This window comes from Phasianus colchicus, chromosome 21 (genome assembly GCF_987193195.1).
Source record: "Phasianus colchicus chromosome 21, bPhaCol1.hap1.1, whole genome shotgun sequence".
NCBI classification, from domain to species: Eukaryota; Metazoa; Chordata; class Aves; order Galliformes; family Phasianidae; genus Phasianus; species Phasianus colchicus.
In genome coordinates this window covers 10,121,571-10,145,695 of record NC_143456.1, presented here as the reverse complement: position 1 = coordinate 10,145,695, position 24,125 = coordinate 10,121,571, and the positions used below count along the sequence as shown (strand labels likewise).

The 24,125-nt window shown below is 42.5% G+C and overlaps 1 protein-coding gene across 8 annotated transcripts in view; it reads right to left on the bottom strand.

The window, feature by feature from the left end:
• Positions 1 to 24,125, bottom strand: part of SGSM2 (small G protein signaling modulator 2) — a 41,610-nt gene that overhangs the window by 16,375 nt on the left and 1,110 nt on the right. For all 8 annotated transcript variants that reach the window (XM_090122655.1, XM_090122658.1, XM_090122656.1 and 5 more), the window contains exons 2-9: positions 20,255 to 20,330; positions 9,232 to 9,394; positions 7,320 to 7,481; positions 5,344 to 5,411; positions 4,713 to 4,858; positions 4,171 to 4,305; positions 2,822 to 2,946; positions 1,410 to 1,477 (exon numbers count right to left, since the gene is read on the bottom strand). In XM_090122655.1, coding sequence (XP_089978781.1) covers positions 1,410 to 1,477; positions 2,822 to 2,946; positions 4,171 to 4,305; positions 4,713 to 4,858; positions 5,344 to 5,411; positions 7,320 to 7,481; positions 9,232 to 9,394; positions 20,255 to 20,330 — 943 coding nt within the window. The remainder of the gene's footprint in view (positions 1 to 1,409; positions 1,478 to 2,821; positions 2,947 to 4,170; positions 4,306 to 4,712; positions 4,859 to 5,343; positions 5,412 to 7,319; positions 7,482 to 9,231; positions 9,395 to 20,254; positions 20,331 to 24,125) is intronic.

Sequence of the window (24,125 nt, the reverse complement as noted above, 5' to 3'; positions counted from 1 at the left end):
TGTGAGAATTAGCAAGTCATATTCGCTGTTGTAAATTCTTCCTGTCCATTTCATTGTCACTATAAACTTATCACAAATAATGAAACCTACCCTGGGCCATTCTACGATTCTATGATTCTCTGGGTATTCTTTTAAGTGTAATCATCTGAATTTTGAGTTCAATTTTCAAAAGCACATAAGTGAATTAGATTCTTAATTTCATTTTCCAAAATATAATGAATGAGGAACATAACTCAGCAGAGTGCTTTTGAAACTTTTACCTCTGGTATTTCTCCCTCTATGGCATCTAGAGGCACCTGGTAAAGGGGAGATGTCTCAAGAGCAGGAGGTGTTCCATAGCATGGCTGTGCAAGTTCCAGTCTGGAAGGTAGGTGCTGTGGCAGGACCACCAAGTGTCTGTCATCTTATGCAAACAACAAAAATCATGTTGTGTATACACCTGGCACCTGTTACTGAAACAGCCTTCTCAATGAACAAAACCGAAGGACGTTGTATTTCATGTCTGCCACCTGATTCCCTCTTCTCTAAGAAACTGCTGCAAAGCAGTGAGGCATCTGATCGGCCACTGAGATCCTGGGCAGGCACAAAGCGTTCTGGAAAGGGTCATTCAAGTGAGGCAAACAGACCTGAGCAAGAGTTGCAACTGTCCTCTAGCTAGGACTCCAGGTTTTAACACCCATATGCCTGGCCTGGCATAACTGGTTGTGTTAATGGCACAGAGGGAAAGGGATCATTCAGGTGGCTTTCCCATTCACGTATTGTAAAGCAGCATATACAAACTGTCTTTTAAAATAGGCTTGCAGTTCTAAAGGTCCTTTAGCTCACACACAATTCAAATCTGAGTCCAAATAAAATTTCTGTATGTTCATTCTTTGCTCTGTGATTTTGACTTAAAGCTCATGGTAAGGAAAGCAATGGGAAAGAGGTTTTCTTCAGACGCTCTCTCTAAAACAAGAGGATGGGCTAGTCAGAATTCTATGGGCAGATGGTGGCTTGGTGTTACAAGCACTCCATTTCTACAGAGGCTGACAATCCCACTGACAGAAGTTGCTTTTTTCCCCCTATCATTTTGTAACAGTCCATGGATTGAGGCTCATGCTTACAGAACCAACACATCCACATTTAATACCTGAAGCTGACGGTTTCCCAGAAGTAACTGTTCTGCACAGATGACTCAGAAAAAAACAAAGGGCATAGAAAAAACAACAAAGAAAGCAAGTGACAACTGGAGCACTCTTAGGCAGAGAAGATCTTACCAGGTTTTCACTGAAGACATCTGAAGAAGAAAAACGGTCTGCCTCCTTTTGCATTAACTCCCTAACAAGCACCGTATAAAATGGTAGCAGCATTAACATGAATCTGGCAGACAGGGGCTTTGAGGGTACCCCCACGAGAGGTTTTATGCTTACGTTGTTGATGGCAGTGAATGCAGACGATCTGGCTGAGCGGCACTATTAACGCGTAGTCCCAGTAAACGCTGATAGAAAAGGAAAAAGCGCAAGACAATTTTTTTTTCTACATTCAGGAGTCCTTGTGGTTCCAAGCATGCAATAAAAAGAATTTGCTGAGTTAAAAACTGCTGCTAAATGCGACCAGTTGAGGTAAATCAATAGTCAAGAGAAAAACCCAAAGAACTAGCACTCCATAGTAGGTACAGCTGGCACAGCCTTTTCAGAATGGCCTTTTTTTGGCCCCCTTCCCACTCCCACCTCCCAGGTCAGAACATGTTCTGGTGAACATTAAAATGCACAGGGTGCAGACTTTATGGTAGGCTTGTAGCTGGGTTTCGGGGCAGCAAGTTCACTTATTCTTGCACACATCATTGCTGGGGCTCAAGCTTACAGATTAAACACTAGAAACAGCTCTGAACCTTTCTGAGAACAACCTCTACAACTCAGCATCAAAAGCAACAGCAGAGGGCTTCAGTAACGCTCTATTAAAAATATACATTATGTTTTAGAAAAAAAGAAAAAAGAATGGGGTGGATCAGGCATAAGAGAGCACTGTTCTGAGGCTGAAGGAATTCCCTGAGGAGACATACCTACCTGGTTCAAGGCTTCACCTGTCCTTCAACTGAAGTAGAATGCCATAATAGAGGAATAACTAATGAAAGGCATTATAATAACTAATGAAATGGCATTACAGATCTCTCTTTTGAGGCTGACAGTAGCCATTTGCTTGTCAAGTGATTTATGACTCTCTGAAGGAAGAACTGTAATGATGGAAGGTAGCAGTGAGTCCCTTCTCCAAAATACCTGGAGAAGCAGGCTTTTGTTTTCCACCTAAAAAGGCCTTACATCCAACTTACTTTGTGTGGTATACCCCATTTGTGATGTGTATTATTACTGCATCACTCGGTAATCTGGGGAACTCTCGAATAAATATTCTGGAATCAATTAATGATTATTGCTGCTATTGTTTAACAACCACCCTAAGTGATTTTTTTGAAGCTCATTTGACAATCAGTCACTTAATCTCGAGTTTTATCACATACAAAGTGACATATAAACATTAAGAGATCCCCTGCAGGGTCCCAATTCATTCCAGCAGTTATGTATTTAGACTCCATTGAGGGCTTTTATATGAGCCTTGTCTGCACCTCTGTTTCTTTCCTGTTTTGTTATTTTAAGACCAATTGCACTACAGAACATCCAGAAAGTCACTTATCTGTAGCAAAACAGAACCCAAGCTACCTCAACATGTGCACTGTTTTGAAGCCCTTCAATTACATCAATTTTGTTATACTTATGCCATTATTGCCAATATGCAAGGAAATAAACACCACAAATGCTTCCAATCTTTTTCTGAATGCAGTGACTACCTTTTCTCCAGCTCTGAATCTCCAAGGGTTCCATTCATTAGCTGATTTGGAGTCCATTTTAATGTCAAACTGTCTGCTGACTGGTGAAGTGAGAGATACCCAGGAATCGCCTCCAAATCATCCTTCTGTTTGCAGAAATAAACAGAAAAAGATGATTCAAGTTTAGACAGAGTTTTTTCTTTTCCTCCTCTTGTTTGTTCACCCCTTCACAATTCTGAGATTTTAATTCCAACCCTCAGCCCACTTGGTTTGGCCACATTCTGTACATGCCAGACTATTTTCATTTGGCCTAATTACACTTCAACATCCAAACCCTTCACAACTCTGTCATCCATGCATTTAAATCTTGAGTGCAACAAACATTTTTCTGAATGAACACAAGCAATAAGATTTAGCATGACACAGTGATGGAGCACTGAAGTATCCCCCTTAGAGGCATGAAGACACTGAAGTAAGAGCTATCAGCCTTGTTCTCAATGGATATTACATTATGATATTTGTATCTTTTTGTCAGTGATAATGAAGCCAATTTCACAAATTCAGTAACAAGGATCATACCGAATCACATATAAAAACAGTACAGAAAGATGGAAAATTTGGCATCACTGCATAAATATCCTTTGTTTCTCGAGTTGCCAGATGACAGAAGTTTCCCTATCAGTTCAGCTCCCTTCAGTTTTGCAAAATGCTTTCCTTGCAGACAAGACACAACTTTAGGCTCTCATAAATGCACAGCTCATTCTGTTTCTCCTTCCATTATGAAATGAGGATCACAGATATCTAGACTTCACATCTGGGCTTGCTGCACTTGACAGGTTATTGTGACAGTCAATCCTCCAAAGTATCTTTAAAGCTTACTAAGTTTCAAGTCTGAATTCACTTATATAAAGATGAAAACCCCATTCACCAAATCCTTTCAAGCTGCTTATTTAATGCAAATTAATCTTCCAAGTCAACTATGAAAATTGTTTTGTTCTTCAATTGCCTTCAGTGTCCCCCAGGAAAATCTCCATAACTTCTCCAGGGACTGAGGTTAAACCAAGAGGTCTGTAGTTTTCCAGGTCCTCCTCTTGTGCCCTCCTTGTAGATGGGTATAACACTGACTGTAGTTTCCAGTCAGCAGGAACTTTCCCTGACTCCCACGACTTTTGGTAAACAGTTGAGGAGTCCACATATAACATCTGCTAATTCCCTCTGTAGCTCGAAGAGAATCCCATCAGGTCCCCTGATCTTACAGAACTGGTCCCTTACAATTTCTGTGACCACACATGGAAAGTCACAGCTCCCAACTTGCGAAGTCAGAGATACACAGCAGCTGTGTGTATTGGCCCAAAACTCAGCGTACTTACAGGTTGGACTAAGACATTGTTTTTTCCATATAGGAGATGTGTTCTGGAATTCTGGTGCAAAGACTCCACATACTCTCTTGCTGAAGCAGCAAAGCGATCTTCTGATGTGCTCCCACTTGAATGTCGTTTCCGGATCTAGCACACACACACACACACACACACAGTCAGGGCAGATCAGGCAGAATGGGAACAGCTCTACTGACAGCTCCATTCAGAGCAGTTTCTGTACTGGAATTTCTGGAGCCAAGAAACCTTGCAGAAATTATGCAGGCTCTTCCTCATCCCTGGCTAAGACAGCTCACTGCTTGTGAACCATCTGGTCAAATAACACACATTAAAGGCCATGTAATTTACTCTTGGATCTCAAACTTTTCTTAATAGTGTATTTGGGTTCCAAATGGACTTTTAATCTGTGATAAAGGCTCCATTACAGAAGAAAAAAAAAGACAAATTGTTTTAAATTCACAAATCTTCCTTCCGGGATGTTTTTATTGCCAATTTGTGCCTTGTAACTCTGACACAGCTGCACAGAAAATACCTACTCCTAGTGCTGGGCGCTTTGAAGGCGAATCTTGGCGGCCATGGACTCCATGAATCCGATGTCGCTGAACAAGCTCATCTGCTGAAGGGTCTGTCCAGTAGTGATCAGCTGTTTTTAGCTTGGTGTACTCCAGTGCACACGGTCCAACTAAGAAAAGAGCCCAGGAGAGAAACATGAGTCTGCCTGCAAATCTACTGAATCTTACACTGCTGGCCAAGTACTGGGATTTTCTTCTCAAAACAGATGAACTATTAATCATCACTTAATGATCCTACAGGATCAGCCAGCCCACTATATAGATAATATGTATAATAACATATCAGGTCCTATTATCTATGGCTGCACGAAAATATTCCTTTGGTACACAATACCCTGCCACAGAAGCATTTATAGTTCCAATCTGCGCTCTGTAAAAAGCCATTTCCATTCTGACCTCTGATCTAACCAATAATTAACAGTACTGGTCTCTACTGGTCTTGAATGCAACAAACACCATCTCCTCTACTCCTCCATTATAGTTAGTCAAACCACGTGCTAGAGATAAGAATCACCTTTTGTACAGTTATAATGTAAAATGGTTTAAGAAGCAATTTATTTTCTTTAGAATAAGAAGTAACTTTGCAAGAACTCACCCAGAAGAGAGGCAAGTATTGGGCCACAAACAGGATCTGCTAGTAAAGCTTCTTTTTCATAATATTTACTGGGAATAAAAGATTAGAGTCCAGTTAAAAACACTGGCTGTTACTATACCAGTAGTATACCTTAACCGGTTTTAAAACTATCACACCACTGCTTATCAGAAAATAAGCCAAAGAAAGCAAGATAGAGAACAGAGAAGCTGGATATGCTGCTTTCTTTGTTAAACTGACAACAATTTCTTCAACATTTGGTGCAAGCCCCCTTGGAGTCCAGTGGGCACTGACTGTGTGAGCGGGCAGAAAGCAAAACTACTAAAGTCATCTATAAGGTCAACGTAATAAAAAATAAAAACTGAGGCAAAATGCTCATTTCAAGAGTGAATTCAAACAATTAAATTATCTACATAAAGGGAAGCTTTTAGAGTTTAGAGTTCTAAGAGCTTTACCAAGACTGAAAATGGAATCTAGGCTGTGCATCTACAATGCTGCACACATACTGAATCAGAACACGCTTTCCAAGCTTGATTTTAATCACAGTTCTAATGCAGAACAAATTCCAACAAGAGAATTTAGCTGTGATTATCAAATGCACGTTCTCCACAATGGGCAAATAAGCAAACCATCTAGCTAAACTACCAGAAATGGGACCAAAGGGATCCCAAACCCATCCTTTCCTGAACTAGACAGGTAGAGAAAAAGCAGTTGCTAATTGCTGATGTATGCATCTCCTCTAAAAGCTGTAATACAGCTTGACTGGCTCACATACTGATCTCCAAAAAAGAATTGTTGTACTAGGCTTGCAAGTATTTAGAAGGCTTTTACTACATGGCACATCCTAAACTCAGGTGCTAAGGGACCTGGTTTAATGATGAAACTTGGTAGGTCAGGGTGATGGTTGGACTTTGTCATCCTGAAGGACTTTTCAATCTACACTATTCTCTAACTATTCTTTAAGTACATTGAAATATGTTGCAAGGAAGTTATAAAGAAATTAATTTGGTCTATTTTAGACACTTCCTTTAGTATTAATTTCCTAAACACAATCAATAACATTGACTAGATCTCCATGGAGCATAAAGGAAGTCTAGAACAATGAGTTCAATTATAATACCCTCCAAACTTTTATATTTAATAACATTACCACCATCCCTACTTTTGATCCATATTCTTCCATTCATCAGCTGTATAATCTCAAATAAGTCACTTCCTCTCAGTATGAACATTCTGCCTCATCTATTTTTGACACTGAGCTCGAGAGGAAGGAGCTTGCCTTTTGCTAGATGTGCTTACCCAGTATATTGATTTGAGGCTTTAGACACTAATGCAATATGGAGACAAATAACAATTCTCTGCAAGCAGTGCTGCCAGTTTTCCACAGAGAGAGATTCACACATTCTTAAAACATATTGTTTATCTGTGAGGAATGTTCTTGAAACACGGTCAAGAAGAATGAACTACTACAAACAGCAGTTCTTGCAGTGACCAAAAGTATTCCCACCACAGCAGCAAAGCTTAACTTTAAAACACACAGCCCAAAAATCCAAACACCCAAATTTCTCAAAATGTCATTATCCTCTGCTGCCTCTCCCACTAGATGGGGCTGAAACTCTAAATCATCTTCCTCGAGACCAGAAGAGCTGAAGAACTTAAACATGCTGTGTTGTGACATACATTTGCCATAAAAATGCATAAGAACAAATGTTATGCTTTATTCACTGCAGTTGAGGTTCTCAAAAATCACTTACATTTAAGGACCTAACTCCCTAGCACGGATGGAGAAGCCAGTAAGGTGAATATCCACAATACATGGAACAACTGTGATAAATTCTCTGTCATATATGGTAAGTCATGCGGAAGTAAAAAATAAAATAAAAAACCACCTTGAAAGTATTCAAGTATCAGCAGATACACCGATACGGAGGATACAAAATACTTCCAACAAATATCCACACTTTTGATTCTTGTTTTACCTGCAGTTATCAACAATATACTGCACAATCTTGTCGAGCACTTTCTCAATCAATGCTGTCCGAACCCATATATGTTTGATGGCCTGAGGAGTCAGTGCAGGCGTTTTGTTTGTGGTTGACCCTTGTCTCTTGAGGGCTTCCTGCACGTTTGGCTGATTTTTCCTGAAAAAGGACATAAGATAAAAGTTGCCAAAGTTCACAATCTCTTCTCACTGGAATCCCTCCAGTGACAAATCTACACAGAGAGGTGCTGGAAAACATAGCACGTGTCTGACAAATGCATACCTGCATACTAGCTACGTTAGCACTCACCAGCTCTGGTTTCAGGACTTTAGTCAGGGATTTTGTGAAAATAGCTGTAATGAGTGATTTAGGACACTTCAGTTTTGGACTGAAATCAGATACCAAGCAATCCCTAAATATAGCCCCAAAAGGCCTGTATTAGGTATACTGGGTGAGGTAGTCCACCAGCAAAAATATCCTTTGCTTTTGGTGCTTTAGAAAAATCCCAACATCCGAACTTCCACATGCTATATAGGCTGAAATGAGCAAGCAAATCTATAGCAGACTGTAGCTGTCAAAAGAATGAAAACACAACAAAATGCCAAGTGTAACATAAAGTTGCATTTGATTAACAGAATTTAGCTTCTTATCAAATAAATCTTCATAGTTCAGGAAAGCTACATTGAGGATGGTAAAATAAAAAAATAGACTCTTGTCTTCAGATTCTACCATCAAACTCAAGCTAGCCACGATCCCCAGAGGGCACAGAGCTGTTTCAGCATGAAATATTCCTACTGAGACCAGAAGCATGGAGTAGGGTTCGAGATTAACAGAGGCAGAGCAGTTCTACAGAGCACCTGCCACACCACTGTCAGGCAGTCCTTGGACACAGGCCCATCTTTCCATTCTCTGTGTAGCACCACGTACAGCTACAGCACCAGCTGTGCTGGAGCCTTGGCAGGAGATCCTCTCTCTTACTTCCTACAGAAAGACAGCAAGACAACTAAAAGATAAGCAACATCAAACTGAGAAGCCAGAACTAAAGCAGACGAGCATCCATAGCCAGCTGGCAGCTTGCTTACAGCCACGACTCCCTGCTGCTTCTTATAGTATTAGCCAGCGCTTCAGAAGGGCCAGTGCAGAAATGGGGTGCTTAATGCTGTGTTTTAGTGAGTGACAGGATGGTGAGCTGGTTGTACAAAGCAGATTCACTTCCCAAGTGCAGATGTAAACAACAATGCAGGGAGTGGTCATCAGGGTGGTCTCTCAGCCATTCCATTTGTGGAGTTACTTGCTGCCCAACAAATCTATCTGACTCCAATCAGAAGAGGCTCTGTTGCACACTGTGCCTCAGGCATGCTGTGGGGATGGTGTTTAGATGCAGGAGCAGGATGGGACTGTTCTCTGGAGATCCCAGTGTGCTATGCTTTCTGTCATAGCACTGCATAGCTTCATGTGGTAGAAATACAATTTTGAAAAAAAATTCCCAGCAGAACACATTTTTATTTATGTTGGATATTCCCACATGGTGAACGTTCACTTCTTGACCATTCAATTACAGGTGTCCAAAATACATTTGCATACTGCCAGTGCTCCCTTCCCTTCTTTGGTGGTCCACCATACCCAGACTGTGAGCACTCTGTCAGCAACTTTTGTTGCTTTGCATGGACTTGACATCTTAATCCTCTGCACTGTAAGAAGCTAAACAAAACATTAAAGACTCACTTCCCAACTTCTGTCCTTCTGCTGTCAGCCTGATGAAACTAAAACATTTGTCTCATTTGACACTCAAGATTCAAAGCTTCCGCAAATTTGGCCAAGAAAAAGCCCTCTGTGTTTACCAAGTGATCTCTGTATCCTCTTCATAAATACTGTGTGAATTTTGCTAGGGAACAGACATCATCCTCACCTGCTCTCCACCTGCTGCTGCAGCTCCTGCACTTTCTTGCATATGTCTCCTGCGACCGCATACGTCTTGCCAACTTTGGTGAACAGCGCAGCCACCTTGTCGGTTCGCAGGAAGCCAGCAGCCCTGCGCTTCAGCATGTGCAGGAGACATGCTTCCACAACACCTGCAAGGAAGGGAGGGAGATAATTCATGGGTTCTCCTGCCTTCAGCCTTCTCTTTGGTGAGTGCTACCTGCTCACACAAACCAGTCAGGTGCAGAGACATGAGAACAGAGAGCTGCGGAAAGACAGACAGACTAGATCTCAAAATCAGATGATGCAAGTATGTAAATAATCTGCAATTATAAGCACCTTGTAAGTTACTGACAGTGAAAAAGAATTCCAGATTCTACTGAAAATGAAACCAAATGCAAAAACTCCAATGAAATCCTCACGGCAGAACCAATTCAATTCATTTCAGCCTGCCAAGAAACCTAACCTGATCTCATTTAAACTGCAGCAGGAGAAATAAAAGATGACGACAAATTAAACAAAATAAAAAACAAAAACAAAAACAAAGAAAAAAAAAAAACAGCAAGAAAACCCAACCAAACAAAAAGAAACAAAAAAAGCTTCCCATCTACAAGCTTTTAAAACTTCACTGCAGATGAGTTGTCCAGTCAACATCGTCCATAAAAAGGCATGAGGAAGAGATCAATTCATTCACAGGGAGGAAAAAACCCCAACTAAATGACATCCTGAAGGTGTGCACTCTCACTGAAACCCAAGAGTCCTGCCAGCCCTTATAGAAGAGCCTGTGTTCTGCACCTGTGTTCTGCACCTGAGCAATGCTCTCCTCAACAGAATCTTCAGTTTCATCTGCAAGTGAAACAAGAGACATGCATTACCTCAGTACTGTCTCATGTGAGAGATGTCACATAAATGCTGCTGCTAAGCGTGTCAAAACCAGAGGATCGTGATGCACTGTGCTGTGATCAGCTTCAACAGCTGAACAACAGGGACAACTCAAACACAGGAAAGCCCCATATGTGTGCAGCCATCCTCAGTGAGTGGGTAAGCCAGGAGATGGGCAAGCCCAGGGCAAGCAGTGCAGCTGGTATAAATGAAATAGCATGTCTCATGTACTTACTGAGAATGAAGGACTTTTTTCTTTTGTTTTGTTACTGGACTCAATAAATAAAAGCATTCAAACATTCACAGTATTCAACTGATATCTTCAGTATCCAGTATCAATGCTTCTGCTATTCAAATCCACACCTCCTTTATCCCCAGGACAAATAGACAAAGTTTCTATTGAGCTAGAAAGTACACAAAGGAAATACTGACCCACCTATGGTGCTTCCAAATCACTGCAGTCCAAACAAAACCTCACTGAGTGGCACAAGGTATTTGTATGCTTTAATACTCACTATCTATCTGAAGAAATGGGGATGCACCTTCTGCTGTGATCACTCCATTGGTTATTACCTCCAGTTTCACTTCAAACTGCACCAACAGAACAGAAAATCCGACATTTTTAAAAAGTGGTTATTACTTTCTCTATTTCACTAAGGTCTCACTGCCTCAAGCACTGTATAAACACATACTGGGACACAAATCACATCTCAGAGTAGGGAACACCAATAACTTCTCCATACTTAGGGCACTACCACAGCTGGCCCCAAACTACTGTGCAATAACTGCCATAGCACCACTTACTGCTGCTTGCAGGAGGGCTGAGGCTGAACCCAGAGGCGCACTAGTCCAAGAAAAGCAACAACCAAATACTCACAGAGAAGACTACTGCCTCAGAACTACCTTGCTTTTTCACCCACATCATGTGCAAAAGCCAAAGAGAGCACCATTCCATGAAAGAAAGACCAGGAGACACAGGCACATCCCTGCCTGCCCTCTCAGCAGTCAGCTCAAACTGGCAAACATCCGCTGCAATCAAAGGACATCTGTAGGTGGCAGAGGCAATGCCTGTTTGCCTGCAGCCTTACAAGTGGGAGCCCAGTGCTGATGACATCTCTGCAAGCACGGCTGTTTCTACTCAAAGGAAGAGGGAGCATCTGTGCCTCTGACAGAAGCAGGAACGGGGGCGGGCACCATTTGGTTGCACACAGGGTTGTGCAAGGCCAGGCAGAGTGGGATGGGAACAACAGTGATGATACCAGGGGATGCTCTTCACAGCACAGCCCCAAATCCTGTCTCGCAGTCATCGCAAAGAATCCTAACTCAGCTGCTGTTTAGCTCTGCCTTTCAATTAGAAATAAAGAAAATGAAAAAAAGGCAGCTTTCCAGATGCTTAAAGCAATGCAGCAATAACTGATACCAGATCTTAAATGAAGCAACCTGCCTTTAAAAATAACTGCAAATAAGTGCACTGCTGTTGCTTAGGAAACAGGCTCTCTTCCCACCTTCACTGTATTTTGTTGTTGTTGTTATTTCTTTAGAACAATAAAATATTGATGAAGCAAATTTAGTGAAAAGCATAGCAGGCACAGCTTTAATTACTAATAAACGTTGCAGCTGCCATGGAGGGCAATTTCCACAGTGACTGCCCCTGAAGCTCCAGTATTTAATTATTCCACTGTGACATTTCTCATCACAAGGACCTGGCATAGCATCAGTACCCAACTGACTGCAATGCACACAGAGCAGTTATTTGCAAGGGCAGGCATGCTGGAGTTAGCTCCCGGATTGCCTCACAGTGTGTGTACCACAGGACGAGATTAATGCACCACATCCAGCTTTATGTGCACAGCACCCCGAGGTCTGGGTTTCGGTTTCAGTCCCAGGCACAACGTGTGTCACCTCCACGTCGCTTCCTTCGCCTCCACCACCAGACTGAGGCCAGCAGTACTTGCTTTCTTCAGCTCTTCTCTCAGGGCTCCTTTATACAAGAGCATTACTCCACAACAGCCAATTGACTTTAAATTCACACCTGACTTAATCTGAATTAAGTTTCAAACACACAGTGGCTTATATCCAGCTAAACTGAGAAGCATTCAAGGAAGGGAGTACATCTTTCATCAGACACGTTCCTACTCCAACACGTGGGACAGGACATGGTCACCTCCTCAGAGCAGCCCTCCAACACAGCAAGCTGCACAAGAGCTTCACAGCACATTGGTTAAAGAGGTCAGCAGCCTGGAAGATGCACGGAGGCCTTTTTGCTTACTGCGTGCCCAGAGGCAGGCACTCATCTCATGGCACCTCCTCAGCATCACCCATGGCCACACTCTCCTGCACGCACACACACAGCCAAGCTCAGACAGAAAGGAATCTTCAGCACAAACTGATAAACATGCAAAAGAATCATCTCAAGCTTCAGAATCTTTTTAAAGACAAGAAAGGACACCAACACCAAATGTCTTTGCAGAGGGAAGCAAACTGCAGTCTGGAAACTACAAACAGATCACCTCATCCTACAGGTAAGGTGCATATTTTTATCCACAGAAAAGGGGGATTCTCCACATCTTTCAGTTTTGGAATCCAGGCCAGGTATCTTTTTTGGAATAGAAGTCATTGGTCTACGCCAGTTACTGAGCTCAATATATACAGACAACACGATGAACTCTTCAGCCAACATTATTTGCACAAAGTAAATGCAGCTTTGCCAGCAGATCCACAGATGTGCCCAGATTCTGCAGCAGACATCCCACAACTACCTCGATTATATCCCTTGAGCTCCACTTAGTGCAGCCCGTACACACATACATTTGCCTTTATTTATACGTTTACATGCACACAGGTAAAAACTACGCTATGCTCAGAAAGCCTGAGCTTCCTACTGTCACCACAGCTACATCATGCATGAAAAAGAGAAACACAGATCCCCGTTATGGGCGCCCTGGAGGAGCAGCGCCGTGCTTGGAAGAAAACCTACACAGCTCAGATAATTCTTCTGCATCATCCAGCTGACAGCAGCCATCTAAAAGTTCATCAACTCCAGCCAATTATAAGAAACATCCCCTGCAGTATCCACCACTGAATTTAATTAAGTGCAGATATATTATTGATTTACAGAAAAAATAATCCCCGTCTCCAGCAAGTTTTAAAGAATGTCACATTTTTATGATTTCAAGGATATGTCTTGCAATATCAGATAAACAGCTCCCTTTTTTTCCCCCTTTATTAAGATCTTGACAAGAATTAACAGACTATGAAATAAAAGAGCTCCAGTGATGAGTTTGGAAGAGTGGCAAGCAGAGAAAAGAAGGCCTGGGGAAGGATTATTTACGGGATTTGTTTAGGTGAGACTTTCCTTAGCTGAATACCTCGTTTTCATGGAAACTGTGCACTGGGAATAGGATTCACGATGCTTGAAGAAAATAAGAACAAGCAAGAGGAGGAAGATGACAAAGAAGCAGTAAGATGCTCTTGCTGCACCCAAGTAATCACAGATCTGCCCAGTTTGAAACCAGTCTTATCACCAAGTTACAGCATGCCATGTCATTGAGGAACACTCTGTACCTGCACTCTCCCCAAGAAGTAAATGAGTGTAGAGCATGTATCCCAATATGCTCCTCTGTCTAAAGAGTGCTGCTTTGGGCATTCTATACAAGAGAGCAAAACAGAATATCAAGTATGTGCTTAGGTCTCAATCCCACTTAACGTCCTGTCTTCAAACACCGAGGACCACAGACTGTCCAGACTTCACAGGACAAATCCACGCAGGCTCGTGGGGCAGCAGACAAAGATAACAAGGAAAGAGCCAAACTCCCTCCGCCCTCACCTGATCTTCAGTGCATCATTCATCAAAACCCAAGTCTGCAGCAATCACTGCAACTGAGACTGAAGGATTCCCTTAGACACCAGGAAAAAAAAAGCACCAAAAACAAGTGGGCCATTTGAAACAAACATTTTCCTCAGCCATTTGCTGCTGTGATTTAAGCATCATAATACGGGTTATGAATGACATAAGAATACCTGCAATTGTTTCTTTTCAGGGTTGCAATAATTTTCAAGGTTAAGCACATAAACCCCTGGAATTAAAGAGCTCATAGGTTACCTAGTAACCTCCCTTGGCTGCTGGTGATGTTTCTTCAATACAGGTCATTATTTCATTTCCTCCCTGGAAGCACAGCAAAAGCAGCAGCTAGCTGGAACTCAACACCTAAGGCTGTGCAGTTTCATAGTTAAGTTGACCTAGAACTCACTACCTGCATTTTGCTCTACCACACAAACAGAACACAGACATCACTTTCACAGTAAGTCCCTGCAGAAGGCAGAGAGGGAATAAAAAGGTATCTAAATGCACAGCCCTCAGTTCTAAAGATAGGTCTGGCTGGGACACATCAGGGATGGAAGTTGGTGACCACATCTCTTTAAAATCTTGACCATTAAGCTTCAAGGACCCTTCAGAAAATGGAAGTGTTTCCATTAAACACTGTTATGGTGAATCGAAATAACTGAGGTTTCTCTAAATAACTGGATGCAATCTAATTTGATAGCCCAGAGCTAACATAACATGTTTAGCAGAGTGCTCTAAAAAGCATGAGAAATTGTATTTCACTTCTCAAGCTAAAAGCATGTGCAGTTCAAAGTCTGATTTCACAGCAAAGCTAATATTCACTCTTTTATTTCCCCCCCCCAGCACTCTGCTCATTACTTAAAAGTGGTCAACTTTGGGGCACAATCAAAAAGCTTTTAAATTTGTGTGAAAAAATATTTGCCTCCCCTCAATTGTGATAATCTCTCTTAGGGCTAATGTGTTTATGAAATGATGTGGAATCTCTGTAAACTACTTTCAAGACATTACTCATCACTGAAAACGTTCCATTTGTTTCCAAACAGGGATAGGAACACAGACTCAATTTTTTTTTAACTATTATTTATTTATTTATTTATTTATTTATTTACAACAGACCTGCATTTACATAAATGATTAACTGTGTTTTTAAAAATGTTCATGCCAAAATAATTAAAACTATAAAACATCTGTTTGGACAATGGTTATTTACACCTGTTTCTATGTAAAATACATTTCTGCAAGCTAAGAAAAAAAAGAAAGAGCGACAACAGATTTCTTACTTCTCTATTCAGAAGCTTCCAAGTACTTTCCTACAAAAGCAGGTGTAAGCAAGAGCATCTGTTCCCAATGGGGCTGATTTCCAGAAGAACTACAAATGTGTGACTCCAGCTGAACTGCCTGGGAACAGCTTGTTGTGCATCTTAAAAACAAACAAGAGTTTCACACATTGCCATCTTCCAAGATTTTACTGCACGTCTCTGCATATTTGATACTCTTGATAGCTTTACCATCTTGAAGTGTGTCACTGGATAAAAATCTCTGGATATGAAATGTATTTCTATTCCTCAGTTGATTTTATTTTCCTGTCATGAACTTTAATCTAGTCTTGTAATTTAGAGCCATGAAGGAAAATATTTCTGACTCGTGATTTCTCGCTGCCTGGAGCTGGCAGCCATGGCTTTTGGCGACTGATAACTGCTCATATTTCAAGTCTTGAATGAGAAAAAACAGAACACAAGCTCCAACATCACAACAGTCACTGGTTCCTAATTACATATTCTCTTTCAAACACAATTAGCTTTGTGCAAAATGGGATAACAAGTCATCATAAAACTAATGAAGAAAACAATCCCACAACTAAGCTCCTTTTTGCTGTTATCCCTTTCATACGACAGCAGCCTAGATTCCTACCTCGCACCACCAGGCACTCCTGCACTCAGACATCACCTGTCCCTGAAGCTCCCCAGGTACCTGGCCTTGACTCACCAGCCACACTCACGTTCAAACGCTTCCTGCTCTTCCACTCGCAGTTTTGACAAGCAGAAAATACACTGCTAACTTCACTGAGCAAAATACTGTCTGGGCAAAGTTTGTTTCCAGCTGGAGTATTTATCAATTTACCTTTAAAAACAAGGCACATCTGCTACATTTAATTACTATTATTACAGAAGCAATATAATTTCTGGCTACATAACCTGTTCGCAAGGCGCCCAGTGTGCACCAAGTTCATGGAGTGCTTTAAGTTCCTTTTCCAGCAGAAGGCTCCCCCACACACATTTTCTTTTCCTCCTTCAGCGAATAACACACACAAATGCAGCACAGTGTCTGAGCAGTGAGGAAAGTTATTACAGCTCTGCAGTACGCAAGCAAAACATGAAGTGCATTAAACAAACACCACAATGATAATGGAGCAGAGAACAGGGAAATAAATCCCCCTTACCCTTAGCCAAATAGTGATGTAGCTGCAATGCTGCTGGCTGTCACCCCACCTCACTGCCTGCCCTCCTGCACAGGCAGACCTGGCATTTCCCTAGAGCAGCCACACCATGACAGAGCTGGACTGGACACAGCATAAGAGACCTCATGGAGGAAACCAGTCCTAAGAGATCCAGACGTGAGCTACGCACCCTGGACAACAGCAAGAGCAACATTCAGGTGAGCTTGTCTTTGGATTTGGTCACAATCAAGGCATTATGCTTGCTGCATTAAGTTGATTTAAACAGATTTTAATTTCTTTGCTTACAGCGTCGCATTACTGTCAGACCCAAAGATGGGCAACCACACACAACGAGACTTGGAGCTTCATGCAGCTGGTGGACAAGCATAGGCAATGCAACGTGCTGAACCAGAAAGCCCTGCTTGCCGATTACTGATAAAACCACATCAGATAACTACAGAGACAGACAAGAAAAATTTCCTTTTTCTTCCCTTTTTCCTCAGAAGCATAAAAGCTGGGAAGGACAGGTATTTCTGGTGGGAACACCACCACCCCAGAACCTGCAGGGGAGTTTGCTGGCAGGCAGGATGCAGGAGGACAGCACTCACTGAACACACACAGCATGGCCCGCCTGTAACGTGATGTCAGCTGCTGTTACTAAGGCAACGGCACAAGATAACCTGGGCTGAAAACATCCACATCCAGTTCCTAACAGAAATGCCTGCCCACTAAAGATGTAAAAATTTAAACACAGCCTGCATCATTTCATTATACTTTTCATTATACTTCTGATTAACACCACATGGGTGAAATCCACCCTAGAGCAACCCACCGTCCTTGGTAACGAATAGACTAAGCTGGGGAAACGGTGAGATAGAAAGTGCAAGTACTGCTTTGTTCTCTCACACAGGGCAGTCGCTGACAGCCTGAGCAACATACGAATGGCACAGCAACAGGCAAGAACTTCCACAGCAACCTTCTCCAAAGGGAGCGGGCTCCTCCCTGCAAAGAACCATTCACATCCTCCTGGTTCCAGAGTTTGGTTAAGTCTCATGCGTAGGCTTGTGCACAATTTCTACTCAACTATTTCAGCCCCAGATCACTAAAAAGAAACAGGCTTGACAACACTTGGACATAACAGCACTTCGTTATTCCATCCATAAGCAGGCTCCTCTCCGTTCCAGACCTGCAAAGCCCATTTCAATACGCTCTTACCCACAGCACCACCACCTAAAATCCTGACGCTGTGCTCATTTTCCCCTCATGATAGCTATTGGGAATTCTGCTTGAGCAAGGCTCTCAAAACCTGTCTGCATAAATCTCCACATGCGCTGTAAATCACACATGGCAGTGTGGTTACTCAGCAGCTCAGTTGGTTTCCCCCTGCCAAAATACAAGTGGTTGCTGTAACAGAGGAATATCTCAAGTGGCTGAGCAATAAACTGCCCACTTAGCTCACTGTGCCACTGACACAGACTGAGCCCCAGCCTCCAAGTGTGTTAAAGAAGTTCTGGAAATGAAAATCTGTGCAAGGTCATCTGTTCCCCAGCTGACCTCGTCAGACTAGAGCATATCTGCTACAGAAGGATTAGAGAGTTCTTGTCTTTACAAAGCCCCATGTACTGTAACAGAAACACATTTAAGATCATGGGAAAAGCAGCAGATACTACGTAAGACCTAGTGGTACCTTAGCCATTTAGCATCTAAGAGAGCTAGGAAATTTTCAGTTTCTAGTGCAAGCTGGCATCAAAAATCAACTACCATGTATTTAACAGACTCTTGCTAAGCTCAGCCTTGCAGAGAGTAAAATGATTCACAAGAATTCTATATTTATAATGAAGACTCACTGAAAATGACTCATATACTGAGCCAATCTAAATTTAAACAGAAGGAAAAAACTTGAAAGCACATGAAACAGAAATTGGAGAGGACAGAGAACTGCACACACGAGAGAACCCCAGCCAGGAGCAGTTAATCTGCTGCCAAATCGGCTGGAAACAGCTTCTTCATTCAATTAGTTGATAGTGGAAGTTTCACCTACATCTGTTTTAGAGATGATTAAGTCCTGCGTTCAAAGCAGCAACCTTTATGCAGGTAAGAATATCTCCTTAGAACAGGCAAGATTGCTGAGTAGATAATAAGGCACAGATTGTTATCAGTTCTTCAGACCCTGCTAAATTCTCAGCACAAACCCAAACGAAGGCACAGCAGGAGGAAGAGATGCTTATTAAGATCTTCCAGTAGTCCTAATGCACAGATCCAAGCAGAAACAGCTGCTGCCCCACCAGCCCTTACATCAACAACGCAGCCCAAAGACAGAGAGCTGACACACTCGGAACAATCCAGACTCAAGAGGCAGCAAGGACACAATGAAAGTTTCTTCATTCGCTCCAATCTCAGGGCCATTTTCCTGATTTACTCTTTCCTCTGTGTAAGGACATAGCAGAGTAAAGGGGAATACGAAACACGATGACAACATAAATGCAGAACTCAGTGCAGGCTGCTATTCTCAGGATTCTGTGAACACATGCTGATACTTGTTTCTCTAAACAGCCTTACGCCTATCACACTTATCTTCAAAAGCAAATTCAAGGCTTCTTAACCTCTCTGCTTAGATGATGGCTATTCTCCAGTCATTCTCAAGCACTGCTCTGAATTAAATCTTCAGTTTGAAGCACGACAAGAAAGCAGCCAGGAGTTCACAGACCAACACGCCGTTACCTTTGTATGCAGCTTTAATTCTCACTAATACCTTGCTGTGATGTTTTCCACACACCGAAGTCTGACGAATAGTGCTAAATTCTTATTGGCCCCAGTAAATGATGGCTGGACCACAGAATCAATATTCAAGAGTTCCTTTTCAAGCACGTGAACGAAGAGGCTGTGCCTCCATAGGAGCATTTGGTACAAACTCCTGGGGGCTGCCCCCTACTGAGGCTCCTGCAAACGGGCCATTCTTTATCCACCAGTCCACACAGGGTGAAGTTCTGCTTCACTCTGCACCATGACACATGTTCACAGCAGCCTACAAAGGCCAGGCAAACAACAGTCAAACTCTATAATTTATTCAGACTTTGATCTTGAGAGTTCTGAAACGTCAGCTGTCTTTGATGCACTCTGTGATATTACCTCCAAAGGAGTTTTATTTTCTTATTTTCTTGGTAACACAAGTTCCAGAATACATGACTGTATTTAAAAATACATGAGGATGTCCACAGTGTGGAAGTCTAGATCCTCAATCTCTCAAATGCACCACTGATGCAAAGCAGCATTTAGTTCACAGCAGAGAGCAGAGAATTGTTGTGAAGATCTACAATGTGCCAAGTCTTGTAATGCCAGCTAGAAAAGTCACTGAGACTTCTACTATCGTTTCCCTTCTTCTAAAAAAAAAAGTAACAGCTTTTTCAATGACTTTTTGGGCTGAACTCTGTCAGCTTCATTCAGAATGAGACATTTTATTCTACAAATACATTGATAGAGTTTACAGAACTGCCTTAACCTGGAAGATAGCTGCCAGAATTTAACCCATGACTGGAAACTTCAACTTTTGCCAGTTATTCTCTGGGTTGTAGCTTAACAGTCACTTACCTCTTAATACATACCTTTAAACTATTAATGCTTCCTAGAAAATCACCTTGTTTTGGCTTGGTATTGCATAATGCTATTTAAATAACTTGCTTTATTATTCATAATGTACCAATGGATGTAGCAAATACAAAGAAATGGTAGCACGAGCCTGCATTCCATGTTTTTCTGATACTGAAACCCCAGTATTTTCCTCTTACAGCAGAATAAATAAATCCCTACAAAGTAAGGTATGCAGCATTAATTTTTTTGCGTGCCATTTACCACATAAGGCGATGATATGACTGCTGTCTTCATGTACAAATTTCCTGGTGACTGCTTCTTCCATGATCTGCTTTACCTACAAGAGAGAAGTAAAAAGAAGTGATTTTAAAATCCCAACACAAACAAGGACAGCGCTTGGGAGTTTCAGCTCGTTTCAACCTTTGCTTGGCATTTCCCCGTCGCTAGAAGATGAATCGCTCGTGAAAGTTACTCTCTGCTTAGAGGAAACGGTAAAAGGATGCAAGAAGAGAAAGGAAGAACGAAATGAAACACCTTTTTATAGGCTGGGGTAAACCACAGGGAGAACACAGACAAGTCTACCTGCAGCAGGCCCCTCTAAAAGGCTGAGTTATTTCAGAGCACTCAGAGTTCCCCCTGGAGAACTTCCTCAGCAGCAGTCAGCTAGCAAGCTTTTTGTATGGCGCATCCCTGCCTTTCTGTGTGTATTACTTCTGCTCACTAAATCGAGATCATGTATTCCTACATGTTTTTTTCCCCCACACAGGGCATTCTGCTCTTTTTTAAACACAAGGAACTCCTGAGCTGCAAAGACATGCATCCTAAGCAAGCCCCGGGGTCCATCAAATACTGAATTATCAAGCAGGTAACCATGTGTCCCCATTGGCAACTCTATCAGCAGACTCAGCATACTGCCTGTGTATCAGCTCTGTCTGTCAGTGCAAGTGGCACAGCAATGGCCACCACAAATGCCACTGGGGCTGCATTCTCATGTCTGGGAGACCTCAACTCCTGCTTATGAGCAGGTCTGTGCTGAGCTCTCATCAAGCAGCACCTGGTACCTGAGATAACCAGTTTAAAGCTAGCTGGGTTACCGCTCCTTTGCAGTGCTGATAGGTCCAAAGGTTGCAATTCTTCCCTCTTAGTGCCCGAGCCCAGAGGAGCTGCAGATGCATTGCTGGGCAGCATCTGGGCTGCGTATTTGAGGTGGCAGCTGCCTACAAAGATGTTCTCTTCAGTTTGGAGTAATTATTCCTCCAGTGAGACCATCTGTGGAGCCATCACACCTACCTCCTTCCAACTGACAGCCTGAGGCCCATACCCACTTCCCCCCCCCACCCCAACCTGCGAGCAGCTGCACAGAGCCCCAGCCCTGACCCTCGCCGTATGGACACTTCAGCACCTGACGTCCTCTTCAGAGCCCAACATATTTAAGCTACTAAATGAATGGCTCGATTTGCTGCAGGGGAAAAGTACGCAAGAGCCACCAGCATTAAGGTGGTTAGAAGAGGGAGCACCGGAGAGCAGCTCCACAATAAGTCATGCATGTGTGACTGATGTTTATAGACTTGAATTTAGGCACCATTAATTCCTTAAGACTGCACCTAAGATTTCAGTTCCAGCTCCCCAGAGAGCAGTAACTGGAATCCTGCCTCTGACTGCAGGGAGGAAGACGAGTAGTTTAATAGGAGTTAGAGCTCAGGAGTAGAAGGCAGCTCCTGCTGTCACACACTTCCCAGGCATCCCCTGCACGTTAGTGTTTATTAGCTCAGTAGCTGATGTAGCCCCCACTGTGTGGACTCAGGAAGAGAGGAAAAAAAAACCCAAACAACTGTAGCCACAATTAGAAAGAACAAGGTTACGAATGCAATAAATCAACACCACTTTTGTGCAGCAGTGCCACGTGGTCAGGCCATTGTTGGGTCTTAAATTTAGGACCCCCAACTAAGCAGTACAGACCAACTGAACAATTAACATCTGTTCACAGCTGCCAGCAAATACAGAGCAAACCTTTGCAAATTTTCAGGAGAGTTACTGCATGTTATTAAAACAGACTTTGAGGGCACTGCCAGAAGATTCAAATGCTGGAATGCACTGTTCTTCAGTTGCACGTCATTGCTCAGTGCCACGCAATTCAGGGATGCCCTAGGCAAGGAGTTCAGTCAAATTTTTTCTGATTAAGTGGAACACAGAATCACAGAATGGAACACAAGCTCTCTGCCCTCCCCTCAAACTCCGCTCATTTTCTTTGTAGAGAACTATGCTGTTGCGGCTCTAATGCCTGTTCTGGGAAGGCCCTTGTCAAGGAAGCGTTCTGAGCCTCCAAAGGCATCCACCTTATCAAGTGCAACCTATTCTCATTAAAATAAACACAAGCATCCCCTCCTCCCTTCACTCATCCACCTGCACAGCTGAGAAATCTGTTAGAACTTTTGTTCTGCTGTGTGCTGGATTTGCTGCACGGAGGAGGCAGCAGCATGGACAGAACAGAACCTGGAGAGAAAACCCCTCAGGTGGCTCCAAGGGACAGAGGCTCACCCAGCTGCCACGGGCTTCTTCCACCCCATGTCTCCTCTGTAAGGTCAGTACACTGCCTATGCAATCAGTCGGCCTTCTGCTCCTCCAGGTGGCACAATCACAGAGAAGTTGATGCACTTGCTGTTTTCATTTCAGTCCCTCCGTTCATGAACCGCAAGCGGCCACAAAGCAAGAGAACTGCAGAAAGCTTCATTTTAACAGACCACAGCGACAGTCTCCAAAGACATTCTGTTCACGTGCACCAAGTTTACCAACTTTAAGCATAGAAAAGATATCCAAGCAAAAATCCTGGCATCTGAGGAGCAAGCATATCCTGATGGTAGCTCTGCCCACACACTAAGGCAGTGCAAGCTCCTTCAACAGACACTGCACATTATAATGGGTTTTGGCCAGTGCTTTCAGAGGCAAACACCAAACTTAGGTCACAACATACAACTTATTAAGCTGAGAAATGTTTGGGTTTATTTCAGTTTTTGTTATATTGTTATCATTTTTGTTAATTTTTACTTTTTCGCACCGTGCATCATGATGGGATGCTGGAGATGCACCACAGGGACAGTACAGTGTCAGAGGCAAAGAACAGTGCCCACAAAGCACTGGAATAACCAGAAACACAGTTCACACCCATCCCATTTTTTCCTCAAGGAAGAAAACCTCATCTCCCACATCCCTACATCCCTGCCTTCTTCAGCTCCTGCTACTACCACTCATTTATTGATGCTTCTGCTGCACTGACGTTTGTTATCTGGAAGAACTGGGCGGTGTAAATGAAAGCAGTTAAACAATCTCTGTTTAGAAGTCATTGCATTTGAGTTGTAAGACGAGCAATTGCACTTCTAAAGTGCTCTGATTTTTTTTTATTTATGGTGGAACTTCTAAGGTAATTGTTACTCTGTTTGTTTCACAGGTAGAAAGAGTATTTACATCCATAAACGGCAAAAAGCTTCACTGGAAAAGGTAGAAGGAAATGGCTAGAGAAATCTTGTTTTATGAGCCTACTCATCACAACAGATTATCCTGCAGAGAGAGATGTTTAAAATGTGAACTTATAAGCAGCCTCAGCACGAATCCCAGCAGAGTGTAATTTTCAAAACACATTACATGTCCTCCTTTCTATCAGAGTCAACAAAATACATTCTTTACCAGTGGGAAATGAAAAGTCCATTTGAGAAAAGCAAAAAGCATCAAGTTTTCCCAAAGGAACAATACAGCAGTTTTTGCTGTGGGGAAAAAGAATAAAAAATAATAAAAAAACCCACTTTGAACCAAGTGACTTCAGAGACTCCCCTCTTACATTTTGCAAACTCACTGAATCTTAATAGGATTGGTGTAAACACCATACAGAAAAAAAATAACATTACTCTGAACTCCATTAGACACTGAGCTAACGTGGAAGTAATGCAACAGGGCGAGCAGCCCGGCTTTAAAGGACTAAAATTGGAACGACAGCTTTCAGAATGTACGTGGAACAGTTCAACTTTCAAACAAAACAGAAGCGAGGCAGGTAAAAAACATCTGTGTGAGAAACCATGCAGAAAAAAGGAGGTTGAAAACCTCTCCAGAAGTCTGTCGGCTGGGATGGCAGGGCTTCGTG